Genomic DNA, 18945 nt, shown 5'->3' on the forward strand with positions numbered 1-18945 from the left:
ACAGCTGAGTGGATTTTACAGTGCCACCTCATTCTCGAACTTGGCTGACAACACCTCTTGGTCATCTTGGCGATTTCTTTTCTTTTTTTTTTTTTTTTTTTTGCGGTACGCGGGCCTCTCAGCGCCGCGGCCTCTCCCATTGCGGAGCACAGGCTCCGGACGCGCACGCTCAGCGGCCATGGCTCACGGGCCCAGCCGCTCCGCGGCACGTGGGATCTTCCCAGACCGGGGCACGAACCCATGTCCCCTGCATCGGCAGGCAGACTCTCAACCGCTGAGCCACCAGGGGAGCCCATTGGCGATTTCTTTTAATTGTCCTCATTAAACTCCAGAAAGCTACTCAAGAGTTTGAGCTATAGATTTATATGATTTGATATGGACTTCCTATCCTTTTTATTAATTAAAACTGCTTTTTAAATTGTGCTTAACATATGCAAAGAGAAAGTTCAAGTGTGTGCTGGCAAAGCCTGTACCACAACCTCCATTCTCCCATGCTCCTCACTAACAAAGCTGTGGTTTTATTTCAAGGCTGCCATATGTCCAGCCAAATGGCCAACTCCCAGAATCAAGGAGAGGTGCAGCTGAGAGGAAATCACCATATGACTTAGTTTTGGCCAAGGATGAGAAAATCAAGTGTTATGTGGAATTTCTGGGCTTTCTCCTCCTTTAAAGAGAAGGAGGATGCCTATCTGTCTCTTCCCTCACTGCTTTGTGCCACCTGGAATGCTGACATGATGGGTGAAGCTCTGGCAGATATTCACTGAGGATGGTGGGGCGGAAAGACAGGAACCTGGGACACTGTGGAGCCACCCAACCAGGGCTTGACTATCTACCACTGGGCTGCAAGTGAAATAAACTTTTGTTAAAGCTGCCATTATCTGGAGGTTTTTCATTACGTGCAAACTCAATCCTAGTTATGCTTTCTTAAAATCTTCTGGAAAAGCAGATTTTTCTTTAAGGTGAGAAAATGCATTTCTTATTAAACAATCACCCCCTCATGTGAAGTTCTGGGGGTTGGGAATTTTAGAGTAAGATATGCGTGTACAGAATATGCCAAGAGAAAGTGTAAGTGTGTGCTGGCTCTGTGTCTCGGTGTGTCAGAGGTATTCAAATCTGTCTGAGCCCTTTAAATTATAATTGCTGGCGGTTTGCCTAAGTGCTATTATTTTCCAGCCAGCAAAACTCCATTTCCAACACACTATAATTAGCAACAGATAAGTGGCATGAGGTGGCCCAAAGCTATTAAGGGAATTTCATTCTTCATTTCAGCCTCTGCAGCCTCCCAGGCGTAGGACAACTATTCCAGGGATCTGAAACCCCCAGCTGCTCAGTTCTCATTAAAAACTTCCTGAGTGTGTAACATTTCAAGATTATCAGGAGTTTGTAAAGGCAAACAGTGAAATGCCCTGTGGGCGGAGGTCTGACCCCTTCTGCTAAACAGTGTCCCAGAGCGGGACCCACCCCCATGTGCCGTTCCCCCCACAGGCACGTCATAAATGAAATCAGAAGCCCACCGTGGCGTCCGTAAGCTTCTCCCACTTAGGCGTGATGAAGTACCAAATCCCAGCGCCAGCTCCAGGCAGGGTAACTCCTCGGATGAGAAGAATCACCAGCACGACGTACGGGAACGTGGCCGTGAAGTACACCACCTGGAAAAGCCACCAACACGGGGGCAGGAAGGAGCAGACACACGGGATGTGACCAAAGGAGCATCAACAGAGGCAGAGTGTCTCCGCCGCCTGGAGGCAAGTGCCTGATAGGGTAGTTTTTGCCAAACTCTTGTAGTTCTGGGGACACAAGGAAGGCACTGGGACCAAAGGTGAATCAGAGAGAGCCAGAAATGAAGTCTTTTTTTTTTTTGCAGTATGCGGGCCTTTCACTGTTGTGGCCTCTCCCGTTTCAGGGCACAGGCTCCGGACGCACAGGCTCAGCGGCCATGGCTCACGGGCCCAGCCGCTCCGCGGCATGTGGGATCCTCCCGGACCGGGGCACGAATCCGTGTCCCCTGCATGGGCAGGCGGACTCTCAACCACTACACCACCAGGGAAGCCCAGAAATGAAGTCTTGAGGGGGACACCCAAGACTGTGGATTGAGTCAGCCTGCAGCGCAGAAGTGGAAAACTCCCTAAGGACCAACTGAAAGAGAAAGGGTATGTGCCCCCCTCCTCCCTAATTCCTAGCCCACCCTCTGCTTCAGGCCCCAAATCCCACCATTAGAGGTTAATTTTTTATCTTAAGTTTTCCATCCTTGTTTATACACACACCCTAAGCGAGGCAGCCTAGTGACATGAGAGAACCATGATCTTAGGATTAGACATATTTAGGTTCAAATAAAATCACATCTCTGGCCCTGAGTAGCTATGAGACTTAGGTCAAGCTAATCAGCTCTCTGAATCTCAGTTTCTGCAGCTGTAAACTGGGGATAATTGCACGTTTCTTAAAGTAATTGAGGATTAAGTGGGCCCCTAGCACAGCACCTAACCTGTAACAGATGGTCATTCAATGCAGTTAAGGTCAACAAGCATTTATCACGGCCTCCTATGACCTGGGAGTTGTGCCAGGGCTTAGATGCATAACGGTGAAGGAACTCGACCTCGGAGACCCAGAGACAATATCTGAATAATGGGCTAAGCAGTTCCAAACAGGACACTGTGAAGCCCAGGGGAGGGCACTGGGCTCAATCCAGGAGATTACAGAAAGATGCACGGCCATGACACGCGAGTCGGATCTTAGAGGCCAAGTGCAACGCAGAGGAGGAAAGGTGAGGTGGGAAGGTGAGGGAAGAAAGTGGGAAAGGCAGGGGTGAGGGCAAGTCCCTAAATTCACTAGGAGCACAGCACACAGTTGAGGCTAAGAGCAATGGGGCGCTAGAGACATGGGAGGAGACAGGTCGTGGAAGCCCTGAGTACCAGCCGAAGGAGGCTCCTAGATTCTGACCGAGAGGGAAGGAGCAGAGCCGAGAAATATTTGGGAAATATCATCAGCAGAACTTGGGGGCTGTGGTTGAACGGGGATGAGTGAGAGGCACCTTCCTTATCTGTCAGTCAAACCTCAGAATGGGGCTTCCCTGGTGGCGCAGGGGTTGGGAGTCCGCCTGCCGATGCAGGGGACATGGGTACGTGCCCCGGTCCGGGAAGATCCCACATGCCGCGCGGAGCGGCTGGGCCCGTGAGCTGTGGCCGCTGAGCCTGTGCGTCCGGAGCCTGTGTTCCGCAACGGGAGAGGCCACAACAGTGAGAGGCCCGCGTACCGCAAAAAAAAAAAAAACAAAAAAACTCAGAATGGAGGAAGGGCTTGAGACCAGGATTCAGTAGACAGAGAGAAGAGTAGACTGGGAGAGCTTGGGCTCTGCACTCCAACGGGCCTGAGTTCAAACCCTAGCTCCATCACTTATGAGCTGGGCCACCTTGGGAAGTGATTTAACCTCACTGAATCTCAGTGTCCACACCTGCACAGTGGCAATAACAAAAGCATACTCCTCACAGGGCTGTTGGAAGAGCACAATGGGACGATGCATACGCCATGGAACAGGCCTGGGACCCTGGAAAGGGAAGTGCCATTTCTGTCTTGCCAATGACTCACCAGTCCTAAATTTAATAACCCCGGCAACCCTCAGCTCATAAGCCAGTTACATCCCAAAAGTACATTAGGAGACACTTGGAAGGATGAGGCTAAGCTCCTGTCCTGGACCACCAAATCCTCCCTCATCCTCATCCACAGGATGGGCATAGACAGCCGGCTGAGCACTGTTGGTTCAGAGCCCCTCTGTGCTCACCCCCAGCCTTCCATCCTGGGGAAGCCAGAACACCTGCCTCCGGGAGGGAGATAGAGTCCCCATCACACACTGGCTGCACAGACCCCATGGCCTGACAGGGGCTCCAGCCTGGCAGCGACTGGCAGGCACTGGGATGTTTAAGAGATGAGAACTGATTCAAGGACTTGAAAAGGATGGATTGAGGGAAAGTTAGGGTTGAGATGAAGATAAATCTCTCGGGGTTACTTCTTATTAATCCAATAAATACACACATATGCATACATAGGTACACATATTTTTGAGCATCTAATATGTTCCAGGCACATGCTGGGGAGGGTGGCTGGGACGATGGCCATAATAAAGGAGAGGACAGGGAAGGCCTCGCTGAGAAGTTGCCCAGGACTTGAAGGAAGTGAGAATGCGCCAACTGGATATCTGGGAGAACATTCCAGACAGAGGGAACCGCTGGAGTAAAGACCCTAAGAAGGGAGTGTGCCAGCCTTCTAGGGGCAGCCAGACAGCCGCTGTGGCTGGGCAAGGGGCACAGGTGGGAGAGGAAGGCAGGGGTAGGGGTGGAGGCAGGGACAGATCCTGCAGAGCCTTGTGGGCCCGTGTGGGTGGGGAGGGGATGGGGAACTTCTGCAGGGATTTGGGCAGAGGGGTGATACAATCTAACATTTTAGCTGTCACCGGCTTGCTGCGTCACATTTACACTGCAGGGGCAGTGGTTAGGAGGCCACAGCAGCAATCCTGGCAAGGAAGGGACAGGAATGGCTCCATCCAGGGTGTTTCAGGGGAGCTAGGAGAAATGATCAGAAACCGATACACCGTGCAGGAAGAGCAACAGAACTTCCTGATCAATTTAATGGGGAGTGAGAGGGGCGGGAGGCAGGAGTCAAGGATGGCCCCAAAGGTTGTGGCCTCGGCAGCTGGTGGGCAGAGGTTCCGTCAGCTGAAATGGGACAGGCTGCAGGTCAGGAAAGATAAGGAGTTATTTCTTCCTCTAAACCCAGTTACTTGTCAAGGCCAAAGTCTTCCTGTCTACAGACCAGAGATGGGCTGGTCTCCTTTTCTCTGCACTGCTGCCACCACTGACCAGGAGTCTCCTCCCCGTTCCCCAGGACAGCAGCCCCCTCCACTCTTTGCCCTGAGGCACTGGAATTACCAGGGATATTGAGCGGGGGGCTCCCTGTTCCCTCCTCTCCAGCCCCAAAGCTGCTTCTCTCCTTCCCCTTAAGTGAAACCCTTCCACACACAGACGGTAGGAAACCCAAAGGCATCTGACGTCTCAGGAGAAAATCACCCACCACAGGATGACCCGGGCTGTCCTCCCAGCTGTCGGATGGGGCTGGGGAGAGGAATGCTACAGGGCCGGGCGGGGCCCCGCCAAGACAGCAGGGGCAGGGTGACAACTAAGGGATATCCTCTTCACCTCCTGACCATGTGGAGCTGGTGGGAGATGAGGGTGGAAGGAGGCAAGGGAGAGGAGATGACATATATAGTGGGGTCCAGCAGGAAGAAGACCCCAAGAGTGGCACCAGTCTAACCAGCTGAGACGCTGCTCCCATTTGAGTGCGGGAGACAGCGCATTTCTGGAGTTCCCTCCATGGATCAGCTCTTTGCAGTCCCATTTTACAGAGGAGGAAACAGGCTCAGGTTAAGCCTCCCACAAAGCGTTAAATATCTCGCTCAAGGTCTCCCAGCTGGAGCCAAGATCCAGACTTGAAGCTTTCTAACTACAAAGCCTATTTCCATACCTTTAATGCCACTCACTGGGCCACATGATCTGAAATGTGTGAGGCAGGGCGGGGACTAGAGTGAGGCAAGGGAACACCCGGGGTGCACAATTTAAGGAAGCACTCACCCTCATGGGACCGAGCCTGCACATGCAGGAACCTGGGAGTGAGCGCCGCCTTAAATTTCACACCCTAGGCACTTGCTTTCCTCACCAGGTCCGGCCCTGGTATGTGGAATGATGCACTCACTTTGTCAGTGGGGATTGCGGTGGACTGAAAGGGCACACAGTTTCATTTCGAAATCCCGGGGCTGCCTCCAATGTGAGTCAAGTGTTAGTCAGGTGTTTGTGGAGGTCTCTTCCCAGCTAGTTCTCCTACGTCACGGGGCCTTCAGAATGTACCTGTTTCAGGATGGACTGCCAGCGGAATTAAACTTGAACAGTAATGAATTATACTTGGCAGGAGTGACAACGACGAGTTGATCTGAGCCTGCTGGCCCGACACCTGGCAGCCCTGAACAGGTGGTAAGGCCACTGCCCCCACCCCAGCCAGTGCCAACTAATTAAGCTGGCTTTGTGTCCTCGCCATAACTCTCAGGCAGAGCGGCCCCTGAGGTCAGATGGGCTGCATTTGACCTTCAGGCTGCCTGCTGGTCGCCCCTGCCTCTGGAATTCTAGCTGCTCAAAGGGAGACTCAGGTCACATAGGAAGCAGCCGGCCACTCTTCTCTCCTAGGGCCCTGAACAAGAGGAACTGAGTTTATCTTGCCGCAACAGAAGAAGGACATCTCTGTTGCTTAGAAATGACAGTCTTGGTGGAACTTCGGTCACAAAGGAGCCTGTCGTAATGAGATGCTGCAGCTGTGCTTCCAAACAAAGCTCTATGATTAATGTCTGCACGAGCCGGGGCAGGATAATAAACCGGGAGGCATTATTTCCGGTGGTATTCCTCATTAAAAGAAAATTCATCATTGATCCCTAATTGGAAACCTCGCTCAATGAAGCAGAAAGATAACGTAGCAGATCTAAAAGAAAAGCTGACTTGCTCAGGGCTACTCAAAAATCCCCATTTCAAAGAGAGAGAGCCCATAAAATCTAGCACCAAGGAGTAAATTCTAAATCAATGCCAAGAACTGATTCTAACACCATCCCCCCAAAATTGCAGCCTGATAAGCAAAGAAGGATCTTAGAGAATATTTATCTTAACCCTTGAATTTGCAGACGTGGAAGATGGGACCCGGATGCCTCCTGGGACTTGCCCAGCTGGTAATGACAGCTATTGACAGCAGGACGGGGTAGCAGTGCAAGGGTCCTGATTCACAGTGGGGGGACTTTTCCCCCCAGATGCAAATGATGGCTCCAGAATTCTGCATTTCCATCTATTCCTAACAGCCCCTCCTTGGGAGAGGATGTCACGTAGTGGAAAGAGTCTAGGCTTTAAAGGGAGACAGACCTGGGTTCAAATCCCAGCGCTGCCACTTAAAAGCTGTGTGACCGGGACTTCCCTGTAGTCCAGTGGCTAAGACTCTGCGCTCCCAATGCAGGGGGCCCGGGTTCCATCTCTGGTCAGGGAACTAGATCCTACATGCTGCAACTAAGAGTTCTCATGCCGCAAATAAGACCCAGCGCAGACAAATAAATAAATAAATAATTTTAAAAATAATAAAGTAAAATAAAGTATTCGGGAGTTTGTGAGTAGTTTATATGTAAATACTACACCATTAAAAAAAAAAAAAAGCTGTGTGACCTCCAGCAATTTACTCTACCTTGATGCGCCTCAGCTTCTCCATCTATAAAATGGGAAGAAATGTCCTTACCTAGCTGGTTGTTGGGCAGATTGAATGCACTAATGCAGGTGAAGTACTTAGCAGAGTGCCTGGCACACAGAGTGTTCAACCAACTTCCCTTTCTCTTTCCATTTTCCCACCAGAGCCACTGCTTTCAAGATGTCATCACGGGACAATATCCACTCAATACATCAGCCAATCATTATCACAAAAATGAAAAGAGTTAATGTCAATTAAGAACTGATCATATGCCAGGTATTTTATATATATATTATATATATATATATATATTCTCTCACCTAATCTTAGAACAGCTCTACGAGGTACGTACTATTATCCCCATTTTACAGATGAGGAAACTGAGGTTCCAATGGTTAAACAGCTTGTCCAGAGTTACACAACTAGAAAGTGATCAAGATGGGATTTGAACTCAGACTGGTCTGACTCTAAAGCCACCAGGCCATCCTTCCTCATGTCGCCAACATGGCTGCTGTTCTGATCCTCCTCACCTAACACCTCTTCTCCTGCCAATCACACCTTCTAGCCTATCCTGCTAGAGACCTGTCCGGCCACTTCGATTATGGTTGAAGGTGCCCTCTCTCCATCTCTAGCTGTACGTGATGGTCCTGCAGTTCGATTTTGGCTGAGCAAAGACATGGTCCCTCTTGCTAAACAATCACCACCTGGCTGGCCCTTTTTTTTTTTTTTTTCGGTACACGGGCCTCTCACTGTTGTGGCCTCTCCCATTGCGGAGCACAGGCTCCAGACGCGCAGGCTCAGCGGCCATGGCTCACGGACCCAGCCGCTCTGCGGCGTGTGGGATCTTCCCGGACTGCGGCACGAATCCGTGTCCCCTGCATCGGCAGGCGGACTCTCAAACACTGCGCCACCAGGGAAGCCCTGGCTGGCCCTTTACTGCCACTCCAAGCTCAGTTCCAAGTCACGGAAGGCAAGGAGCCCAGGAAACCTCAGGACTCACAGGACGTTACTGTGAGGGTCATGTTAACATTTCCTCATCTTCCTGCTGCCCTAGAAAAACAATTGCTCCAGTCTCATAATACTCATTCAGAGCTAGCAGGGTCCTCAATCCCAGCTCTCATTTTACAGAGGGGGAAACAGAGGTCAGAGAGGGTAAGTACCCCCAGCTCACCCAGCAAGTGTTCTGACAGAATCATGTTAGAGCCAGCAGGTCTTAGACATCGCCCAATCCAATTGCCTTCACTTTAGAAATGAGACAACCGAAGGCTCCTGAAATAGCTAAGATAAAGAAAATCCGCTTTCCACTTATTGGCTAAATAAATAAAAGCTAAGGGCAAATCTGAAGCTCAACCAGGTTTCATTGTCCAAGCAGAGATGTCCCTACACAGAAAACACCACGGAAGGGCTGGGGGGCTAGAACCCAGATCTCCTAACCCCCAGTCTGGCTCTCTCCCCACCTGATGTCATTTAAGGGCACCACTGGCTCAGGTGACCCTGACCAAGCTGCCAGAATACACCATTCAAGCCCATGTGGAACCAGATTACATGGAGGGCACCAGAAAGAATTGTTATCAGAAGACCCTCGTGAGCTTGTCCATGCGTCCAGGGAGAAGACAGACCGCTCTCTGTGGCTGATGGGTGCCAGGTGTGGGTGCCTGGTGGGGCCTGTGAAGCATGCCTGGGAGGTGAGAGGCGGCACAGACCCTCACCCCCATGAGGCCGGATCCTTCCAAACGGGTTGTTTGCTATTGTGACCACAGTAAACCCTGGCCTGGACGACTGGACCAAGCCAAACTCCACAACCTATGGTCTCAGAGTTCACCATCACGTTCTATTCCTTGGGCCTTAAAGACATTTGGGGTTTCATGCTGAGACATGCAAATGACTCTCCAGATGATGAACTCATATTGGTTATCATCAAAGTGGTTGGTTAACCGTTTCATGGGGTTTTTCTAAAGCAGCAGGAAGATGAGGGGAAAACACTGGGACCTTTACCACAACATCCAGCGTGTCCTGAGGGACCCTGCACACCGTGCCTGCCGTGCCTTAGAACTGAGCTTGGGGTGGGTGTCCCACCACCTCCAAAGGACCTGCCAAGCGACTATCTAGCAAGAGCGGCCAAGCACGTGCTCGAGCAAACTCCCACTGGCAGGATTATCGCCCTGTCATGCTGGGGGCACGTGGGATGGGAGAGTGTTGGGATGGGGTTGGAGAAAGGGCACGAAAGGCGGAGAACGGGGTGGTCAGGAGTGAGGAGAAGGAATCCCCTTCACAACTTTGATCTTCTTCCAGCTTCCTGGGAGGAGCAGTGACTGAGCTGGCAGCCAGACCAAGAAGCAAAAAGCCGGCAGGACCAACTCTAGACTTTCGGGAGAGATTGAATCATATCGGGGAGTGCCATCTGCTGAATGAAGGGTCCCCAATAGGGAAGGAAGGAAACTCACCACAGAGCCCCCGCCATCCACTAGGAGCCCTGAGTACATCTGTCTCAGTTAACCCTTAAAACCTCCCGAGGAGAAAGGCATTATTATCCCATTTTACAGACAGCAGTGAACTCACTTGTCCAAGGCCTCACAGCTACTCAGGGACGAATCAGAATTCTACCCACACCTCCAAACTCTCATCCCAGCACACTTTGGCTGCTCTATGACACAAACAGCCCTGGGGGTCCCAGAGCTTTCTCTCAGATAAATATAAGTTCTTACTTTTCCTGAAGTCTTGATTCCTTTTGCCAGGGATGCATACACAATCACCCAAGCCAGGAAGAGGCAGAAGGCTAGTGGCCACCTGATCTCGCCAGGATATTCAATCCCTGCAGAAATCTTCAGCACAAAGTACCTATGAATTGAAAGGAGAGAGAAGGGAGGGGAGGAAGGAGGGGAAGGATGAGCTGGCGGAGGTGACAGTCTGCAGGCTTTATCTTCCTGCAGAGCCTCAGACAAAATCCCAGCATCCCCACCCTCCCCATCAGGGACCTGATCAGATCAGGTTGTGAGGGATTTGCTGATCCGGGCTCCCTCCCACAGCTGTCTGTGGTGAGACCCACTGAATTTACCCTGCTTTTAATTAATTATGGCCCTAAAGGGGCTTCCCTGGTGGCGCAGTGGTTGAGAATCCACCTGCCCATGCAGGGGACACAGGTTCGAGCCCTGATCCGGGAAAATCCCACATGCCGCAGAGCAACTAAGCCCATGTGCCACAACTACTGAGCCTGCACTCTAGAGCTCGTGAGCCACAACTACTGAGCCTGCGCGCCACAACTACTGAAGCCCGCATGCCTAGAGCCCATGCTCCGCAACAAGAGAAGCCACCACAATGAGAAGCCCGCGTACCACAATGAAGAGCAGCCCCCACTCGCTGCGACTAGAGAAAGCCTGCGCGCAGCAACGAAGACCCAACGCAGCCAAAAATAAATAAATTAATTAAAAAAAAAATTATGGCCCTAAAGGACCTGCTGTATTAGCACAGGGAACTATACTCAATATTTTGTAATAACCTATAAGGGAAAAGAATCTAAAAAAGAATGTGTGTGTGTGTGTGTGTGTAACTGAATCACTTTGCTATATACCTGAAATTAACACCATATTATAATGCAACTATACTTCGACTTAAAAAAAATTAATTATGGCCCTGGGCGGGCTCTGAACAAGGCTATGTCAGCTCCACCGTCATCTGGAGCTGCCTCAGGAGCAGTGTAACAAATCCAACAGCGTCGGGGGTCCTGGTGTAGCAGCCCCCGGAATGGGCATTATGGAGGTTGTTGTCTTTACATAAGGACACATCACTAACAGAAACTCTAAACTGTCAAGGATGATTTTTGTGTGTTTCTGTATTGTTCTACTCTTTTGTGAGAATGTATCCCAATAGGTTTTTTTGTTTTTTGTTTGTTTGTTTTTGTTTTTGCAGTACGGGGGCCTCTCACTGTTGCGGCCCCACCTGTTGCGGAGCACAGGCTCTGGATGCGCAGGCTCAGCGGCCATGGCTCACGGGCCCAGCCGCTCCGCGGCATGTGGGATCCTCCCGGACCGGGGCACGAACCCATGTCCCCTGCATCGGCAGGCGGACTCTCAACCACTGCGCCACCAGGGAAGCCCCCCAATAGTTTTTGTACAACTTTAAATTTAAAAAAATCAGTACAGAGTCATTATGGTAAAAGAATTAAAAATGCCGCTGTGCATTTTAGTTCAGGTTGTGATGAGCATGTCCCAGGGCTGAGGTTGGCTGAAATGTAAAAGCAGGGCTGGCTGGGCCTTACTCAAGGAACGTATTCAAAGACAGGCAACCAGCCGCAAACAGGAGGGGGCTGGCGCTCATCTATAGCAGCTGCTGGCACCTGTGTGTAAGCTGAAGGCGACGACGCCCACATCCCTGGCTAGCGGGCGAGCAGGCAGCCTCATCCCTGGGGACAGGAAGCAGCTTCAGAGACCATGAGTCATGACGCCAGATGGGACAATCCCCTCAACTCTGTAATAAAGTCACACAGCCTGGATGAAAGTGCTGTGCATGTAGGTGGGTGTCTTTCTGTGACCTGAATCAAGGGCCAGCCAGCATCCAGACTCTACTGGACTGCAGACATGATGGCCGAGTGTCCTGACCTGCTGAGGGAAGTGAAGGGGGGCAGCACCCCGCCGGCCAGCTAGCCAGCGACACTGTGAGAGGCTGTTTTGCAGTTCACAAGAGCAACCCGGACCTCTTTTAGTCTCAACTCCTGGGGCAACCTGGGCTCTAGAGTAGAGTAGAAGTCACCAAGGGTGGAGCCAGCCTGGGCTACCAAACCTTAGGGACCATACTTCTAAGCACTGAAAAGGACCCCCAACCCCACAATGGGCAGGCCATCTAGCCAACAATTCCACGGCCCCTTGGCCATCTCAACTACTCCATGATTTAATAAGGGATATTGGGTGGCCCCAAGAAGCTCCTGATAACATTCCCTCTTGGAAACTAAGACTGGTCCCAGAGGATTAGCAAAGCCACCAAAAGCAGATTTGCAAAACACTTCGTAATACACCTGACCACATGGATTATGTGATCAGATTTCAGCCCACCACGAGGTCAGACTCCTTTCTCAGAGTTCAGGGTGAATCAAGGCCCACCCTCACTGGTCCTACGTTTTCTTCAAAGGGGATTATTTCTTCATTCAGCCTAAGTGCCCCTTCTGTTCTACAGGAAACATCCATGTGCCCTCTAAGTCCACAAGAGAGAAATCTTGGAAGAACTAGTGGGAACAGTAGTAACCACTTCCTATTATCTAAGTAAAGGCCACAAACCAGGGGCCCCCTGACACATGCATTTTACCTGACCCCAGTGTTTCATCTGAATTCGATTGCTAACATTTAAAGTGGGAGAGACACATAAAAACTCCTATTTTATTTCCAACTTCTCTTGTAAAATGGAAGCTCTGGCAGCGCTGCCCACATTTCCATAAGACAGGGGCCAGTTGGAGCTGAGCATCAGCAGCCTCCCTTCCACTGGGCAGACCTCCCCTCCCGTTGGCCACAGTCCCCACCATTCTCTATCGTCTTACCTCTACCTCCCTGCCAAGCCCCCAAGTACATTTGAGTTTACAACCCCGGACTTAATGCTTAGCTAGAGAACATTATCTACTCTCTGTTGAACTCTGTCTCCATCTACCTCCCTTATGAAATAATTCCCTGAACGTTATTAAATCTTCCTGTGGTGGCTGAGGATTTCCTCAATCCCCAATGTCTGGCAAAATGGATGAAGAAAGTATAAAACTAAGACAGAACTGTTTTAAAAAAAAAAAAAAAGGAAAGAATTAGTTCTTCTTTAAACCAAATCACTGATCATGATTTGTTTCCTGACTTTCCTGGATTTTTGTCTCTCTTCCCCTCACAAGTGCAGAAGGAAAAAAATAAAACAAGTAAAAAGAAAAAACAACCTAGTCAACTGAAGGTCTGCTTAGATCGCATCGGAGGAAGGTTTTGCAATGTTTTTGGCATCAGCGTCATGAACTACAGCAGCACCAATTCTGTTCCCACCAGCATTCAGCCAACTCTCCTCTCCAGGCCCACAGGGCACAGTAACCCACTCCCAGAAGCCAGACCAGGGAAAAAAATCTTCCTCCCTGAGCATCTGAGTAGGTAGGGAGGGTACAGAGGGAGGCAACCCATCCCTCTAGTCTACAAGTTGGATAGTCACTAATTCACTGGGTTTGTCTTAGAAAAGTTTTTTAAAAATCTTACTTGAAATACTCTTCACTCCCACTGACAAACGTTTTATTGGCCTGGCTGGTGAAATTAACCATTGTCAAGTTGGGATAGGCCGTCATGCAGAAAGTTGAGTTCTTGATCTGTATTTTGGGATGGTCACTGATCACACAGGAATCTGTTTAGGAGAGGATGGAACGAAAACACAGTTAAATCTGTACAGAAAGTAGACACGTGTATCTCTCTAGCAACTTAAAAAAAAAAGCCAAATATATTTGCCAAATATATTTGCCAAATATTGGAGAGTAACTTGGCGAGGGTATTAACTGAGCAAAGCTAGACGCAGATGAACCCCAAAATTGTGTGCTATTCATCCCAGAGCCCCCAGTACCTCCCAGCAGTGCCCGGTCCTGGCAACAATGGCTCTCATTTCTGGAGAGCTCTCTACACGCCAAGCACTTTACATGCATTATCTCACGTAAGGCTCACAACAGCCTGTGCTGTGGGTACTATTGACTCCGTCTTTCAGATGAGGAAAAAGGCTCAGAGGTTAGGTCATTCTACCAAAATCACACAGCTAATAAGGAAGAGAATCAGGATTCAAAGCCAGGTCGTTATGACTCCACAAAAAAATAAATGGCTTGCAGAAATGAATTTTAATCAGACATAAGTAAAACTTCTGAAGCGCTCTACCACAGAAGGCTTACTAATACGCCCACCTTGAACCCACTGCCTGGCACAACGGCCGACATACAGAAGTTCCCTAAGATACGTGTGCCACGCGCTTTCTGCACACTCGCATGTGCTCGTGAGCCTGCAACAGGACTGAACACAGTGGTTCTCAACTGCGAACGAATTTGTCCACTAGGGGGCACTTGGCAATGTCGGGGGACATTTTTAGTTGTCATATTTGGGGAAAAGGGTGGTACTGGCAACTAGCGGGCAGAGGCCAGGGATGCTGCTAAACGTCCAACAATGCACAGGACAGTCCCACGACAGAGAATTATCCAGCCCAAAATGTCAATAGTGCTGAGGTTGAGAATGCCTGACCTAGGCTGGGATGGGAACAGGGAACTAATCAGGTGAGTCTTAGCATGTCAGTACCGTGCTGGACGCTTTACCAATTATTATCTTGTGGAAGCCTCAGAAGACCTGGGAGGTGCCTATGATGATCCTCATTTGAAATAGGAAGATACTGAAGTCTTTCTGACCACATTACAATGTTTCTATGATCACTTGATGGATATTCTAGATAAAGAGTCCACCAGGATTAATGCCAAAGGATACTAATTTATAAAGAAATGAAAAGTAACAATAACAAAAATAACTAACACTTATATGGCACTTACTATGTACTATTTTAAATGTCTTATATGCATAAACTAATTTGAGCCTCACATCACACCTGCGAGGTGGGTATTGTTATTATCTGTATGTTACAGGTAAAGAAACTGGGCACAGAGAAGTGCGGTTGCTTGCCAAGGTCACACAGCAGAATCAGAAGGCAAACAGTCACTCTCTCTTTGGATGCCATGCTCTTAACCACTTTACTGGGAAGCAGAGAGCAGGGAACATAAACTCAAACACCTTCAGAAGCCAGGCTGGTGACACAAATTAGAAAGATATAAAATGGAGGATAAAAAGGGGTGGCAAAACAGAGAGCGCGGTCTGCCCTCCGTATCCGCAGTTTTACATCCATGGATTCAATCAAACACGGATTGAAATTTCGATGGTGGTTGGCTGAATACTGTTTTCATTGTACTGCACCATTTTATATAAGGGACTTGAACATCTGCAGATTTTGGTATCCGAAAGGGCTCCTGGAACCAATCCCATTAATACCGAGGGACGACTTACCAGCCAATCAGTGCCATGCTTTTCTAGGTGTCCTGATAAAAGATGTAGAAAAGTCGGATATTTACATGAAATCTCTCCATTTTAAAACATTGGAAATAAGGCCAAATTGTCTTTAAGCACTGTGGACCAAAACGAAACAAAACAAAACCAAAAAAAAAAGCACATGCAGCCTAGATCTGGTGCATGGACTCCCAATTTATGCCCTCCGTGGAACAGCAAAGTGGGTAAAACCATGGGTTCAGGAGTTCCAGTAGCCCTGAGAGCTTGGATGAGTTCCTTAATCTGTCCAAGCCTCCATTTTCTGATAATAGTGTATCTAGTTTGAAGGTTGTTCCAAGAACCAAATTAAGTGAGATAGATCATGAATGGAAAAATTTCATGCAATGCCTAGCACACAGCTGGATTCAGTAAAACTTAGGCGTAATGCAATCGCCATTGTTATACCTTTGCATGGGGTGAGCATCTCTAATCCTCAACATCACCTCTTAATCCCACTTGCCAGCCGTAAATTATCTACTACCTCCCACACATCCCCCAGAATATCTCAGAGTACTGGATAAAACTGAAAAGAGTAATTAAAAGAATCCCTTCCCTCTGATTAGTCCTTTAGACCAGAATTTTTCTAAACAGCAGTACTACTGACACTTGGGACGAGAAAACTCTCTGTTGTGGGAGGCTGTCCATGCATTGCAGGGTATTAGCAACATCCCTGGCCTCTGCCCACTGGATGCCAGGAACATCCACCCACCCCACCCCACCCCAGTCCAGTTGTGACAACCAAAAATGTCTATGAACACTGTCAAATGTCTCCTGCCAAAATCAGGTTTGAGAACCACCACTATTAGAGTCCTCAAAATACCTTCTTACTCAAAACTATCCTCTTTAATCAAATAACAGAGACTTTCAGGGGGAATCTCACCTCATAATTACCAACTATTTACCGAGGAAGCATTTGTCTCCCCCAGCAGGGACCAGAATGAAGACAATTAAAGCACCATCCATAGCCCTTTTCTGTAAGTAAGCACAGAAGTTATTTCTCGCCCTCCTGCCCAAAAGTACGTCCCCTAAGACAGAAGAGATCGCTAACACACGGGCAAACGCCAAATCTCTTGCTTCCAAAACTGGCACTGAGAAGCACATGGGCAGCTTCCCTACAGAGCGTCTCTGGGTGTCTCTGGGTCACCGATCTCCCCTGCAGTGCAAGGTCACCGTGTCCCTGAGGCACTGCAGCAGGGCTCCCTGCAGCCTCAAGCCTCCTGCAACATCCCTTCCCACCACTGGGCGGCAGAGGCGTGCTTCCCAGCACACTGCGCCTTCAGCTCGGCCAGCAACGGAAGGAACGATGAGCCGTGTCATCGGCGAGCTCTGCGGCCCAGCAACCCTGAACAAAGAACAGCGATAAGGATCGTGCTGAATTGGAAGCTGTTCGAACGAGATTCTCTTTACGCGGGCAATTATGAATAAATGAAAGCACGTGAAAGACTGGGGAGAAAAGGAATCACTGAATTAAGGTTCTAATGAAAATTAAGCCATTCCAGAAACAGAAATGATGTTTATGCACTTCCCATTTTAAATGACCCAGCTAGCTCCTAATTTCAAAGAGCAGTTGTTGGTCTTACTTGGCAGGGCATGGATTAGCCCTTCAACATTACAAATACCTGGAGGGTTGAATGCCCCTAAGGAAGACAGCCTCTCTCACAATCTACACCTGAGAAATGTGTGGCAAGCTCAGCCTCCACGGTGGACAGAGCCAGGGCTTTTGCCCATGGCCGGAGCAGGTACAGGGTCCTGGCATCTGAATGATGAGGTAGGGCTCCCAGGCAGTATGTCCCTAGCAGAGCTGAGGGGCCATGGGATAAACCCCTCCCTGCTATGAGTGAAAGTCATAATGGCATGGGAATCTACCCCCATCTCCTTGGACAAGCTACCCACTAACACAGGGTACGGTGGTTATGGGGTTGTAAGGGGGAGGGTGAGCCTGGAAGGTCATGTGTGGAACACTGCCCTGGGGGAGGGAGTTTTTCCATTTCCTAAACAAGCCTCTCTAAGTATGGCCACTTGGGAGGCAGCCTGGGACATCACTGTCTGGACTCCGGTCTTTCCCAGCAGAGCAGTGGGGCTACAAAGCTACCCATGACTCTGTAAGTCAGGCCATCATCCCCTTTTCCAAGATACCCCAGGACCCCAAAGGATCAATACTTACACAAAGGATACCTGGCCCCAGTCAAGTGCAGATAACCCAGGGAAGGACAGATTGAGGGGCTCCACTAAGAGAGGGGAAAGGATTGATACCTCCATTTTCAACAAACAAACAAAAAATTTTAAAGCACTGGCTAAGAATGAAATAAGATCTGCCCAGCCTGTCCATATGTTTCCAGGGAATAGAGTGAAAAATGTCCATTGTCTCTCTCTGCTCAGAGCTTGCATCATTTTTACGGTTTATACCAGTCGACAAGGTGCTTAGCTGTATAATGTCTTCACTCTGCCTTTCATGTTCCCTGGGATATTGTGAGCCAGGCAAAAAATTCCACAAAACCAGGGGGGGCCTGCACCCACACGCCTGGCCCAGTCACTGTGCTCAGCTTGCTGTAAAAAGAAACACACACACGCTATATATATGTGTGTGTATATATATATACATGTACACATACATATATATACATATATATATTCTCTGACTATAAAATAAATACACATCCCTGATAGAATATGTAGAAAAAAAAGAATGGCCTCAAGTTTACCAGTTAACATTTTGCGTCTCACCTTCCTATATGTTTTCTAGCCAGCACATATTGTTAGTAAAAATGAAATTATACTATAAATTAGTATCCTTCTTTTACATTTAACATGATATGCTGACGATTTCCCTATGTTTAATGAATATTCACTTTCAAAGACTATAGAATACTTCATCCTATGGATGCACTATAATTTATTTGAACCATGGAATTATTGAATTTTTGTTACACGTCTAAGTGTTTCCGGTGTTTTCCTAGATTGTAAATGTGACTGCAATGAACAATCTCGAATAGTCCTTACCTGTGTCTCTGATTTTCCTCTAACAATAGATCCCCAGAAGTGGAATTACTAAGTCAAACTACTGTTTAAACGAGCTTTGTTTCTTTTATTTATTTATTTTTTGCGGTACGCGGGCCTCTCACTGCTGTGGTCTCTCCCGTTGCGGAGCACAGGCTCCGGACGCACAGGCTCAGCAGCCATGGCTCACGGGCCCAGCCGCTCCGCGGCATGTGGGATCCTCCTGGACCGGGGCACGAACCCGTGTCCCCTGCATCGGCAGGCGGACTCTCAACCACTGCGCCACCAGGGAAGCCCCTGTTGTCCATCTTAACATTGATAATATGAGTTAAAGGGTTTAACATGGTGCTTGGTGTGTAGTAAGTAATGCTGGCTATTATTATCAAGGTGCTGCACACATATTAGTGGATATTGTTAGCAGAGGAGAACGTGTTTCTGAACGCCTATCCCTCGCGAGGAACAGCTGTGGGACACACGTGACCCCTGAGGGAAGTGCCCAGGGAAGCTTCCTTGGAGGTTGGATCAAGGGAACAGCTCTCTTTGGAAGAGGTACTCCCTTGGAAAGTAACTTCCGTCCCAGACACAATCTGGGAAAGACAGGCAGGGCACTGGGATGACCTTGAGGTTTTTC

General features: G+C 49.0%; 1 protein-coding gene across 1 annotated transcript in view; it reads right to left on the bottom strand.

Annotated features, from left to right (window-relative positions):
• SLC6A5 (solute carrier family 6 member 5) overlaps nt 1-18945 on the bottom strand; it is a 56657-nt gene that overhangs the window by 29298 nt on the left and 8414 nt on the right. Inside the window, exons 5-7 of the mRNA XM_022583585.3 lie at nt 13458-13599; nt 9960-10092; nt 1515-1649 (exon numbers count right to left, since the gene is read on the bottom strand). Of these exons, the coding sequence (XP_022439293.2) occupies nt 1515-1649; nt 9960-10092; nt 13458-13599 (410 nt within the window). The remainder of the gene's footprint in view (nt 1-1514; nt 1650-9959; nt 10093-13457; nt 13600-18945) is intronic.

This window comes from Delphinapterus leucas, chromosome 7, assembly GCF_059928025.1.
Source record: "Delphinapterus leucas isolate spDelLeu-1000000601 "Yukka" chromosome 7, BTC_Dleu_Yukka2, whole genome shotgun sequence".
Taxonomy (NCBI): domain Eukaryota; kingdom Metazoa; phylum Chordata; class Mammalia; order Artiodactyla; family Monodontidae; genus Delphinapterus; species Delphinapterus leucas.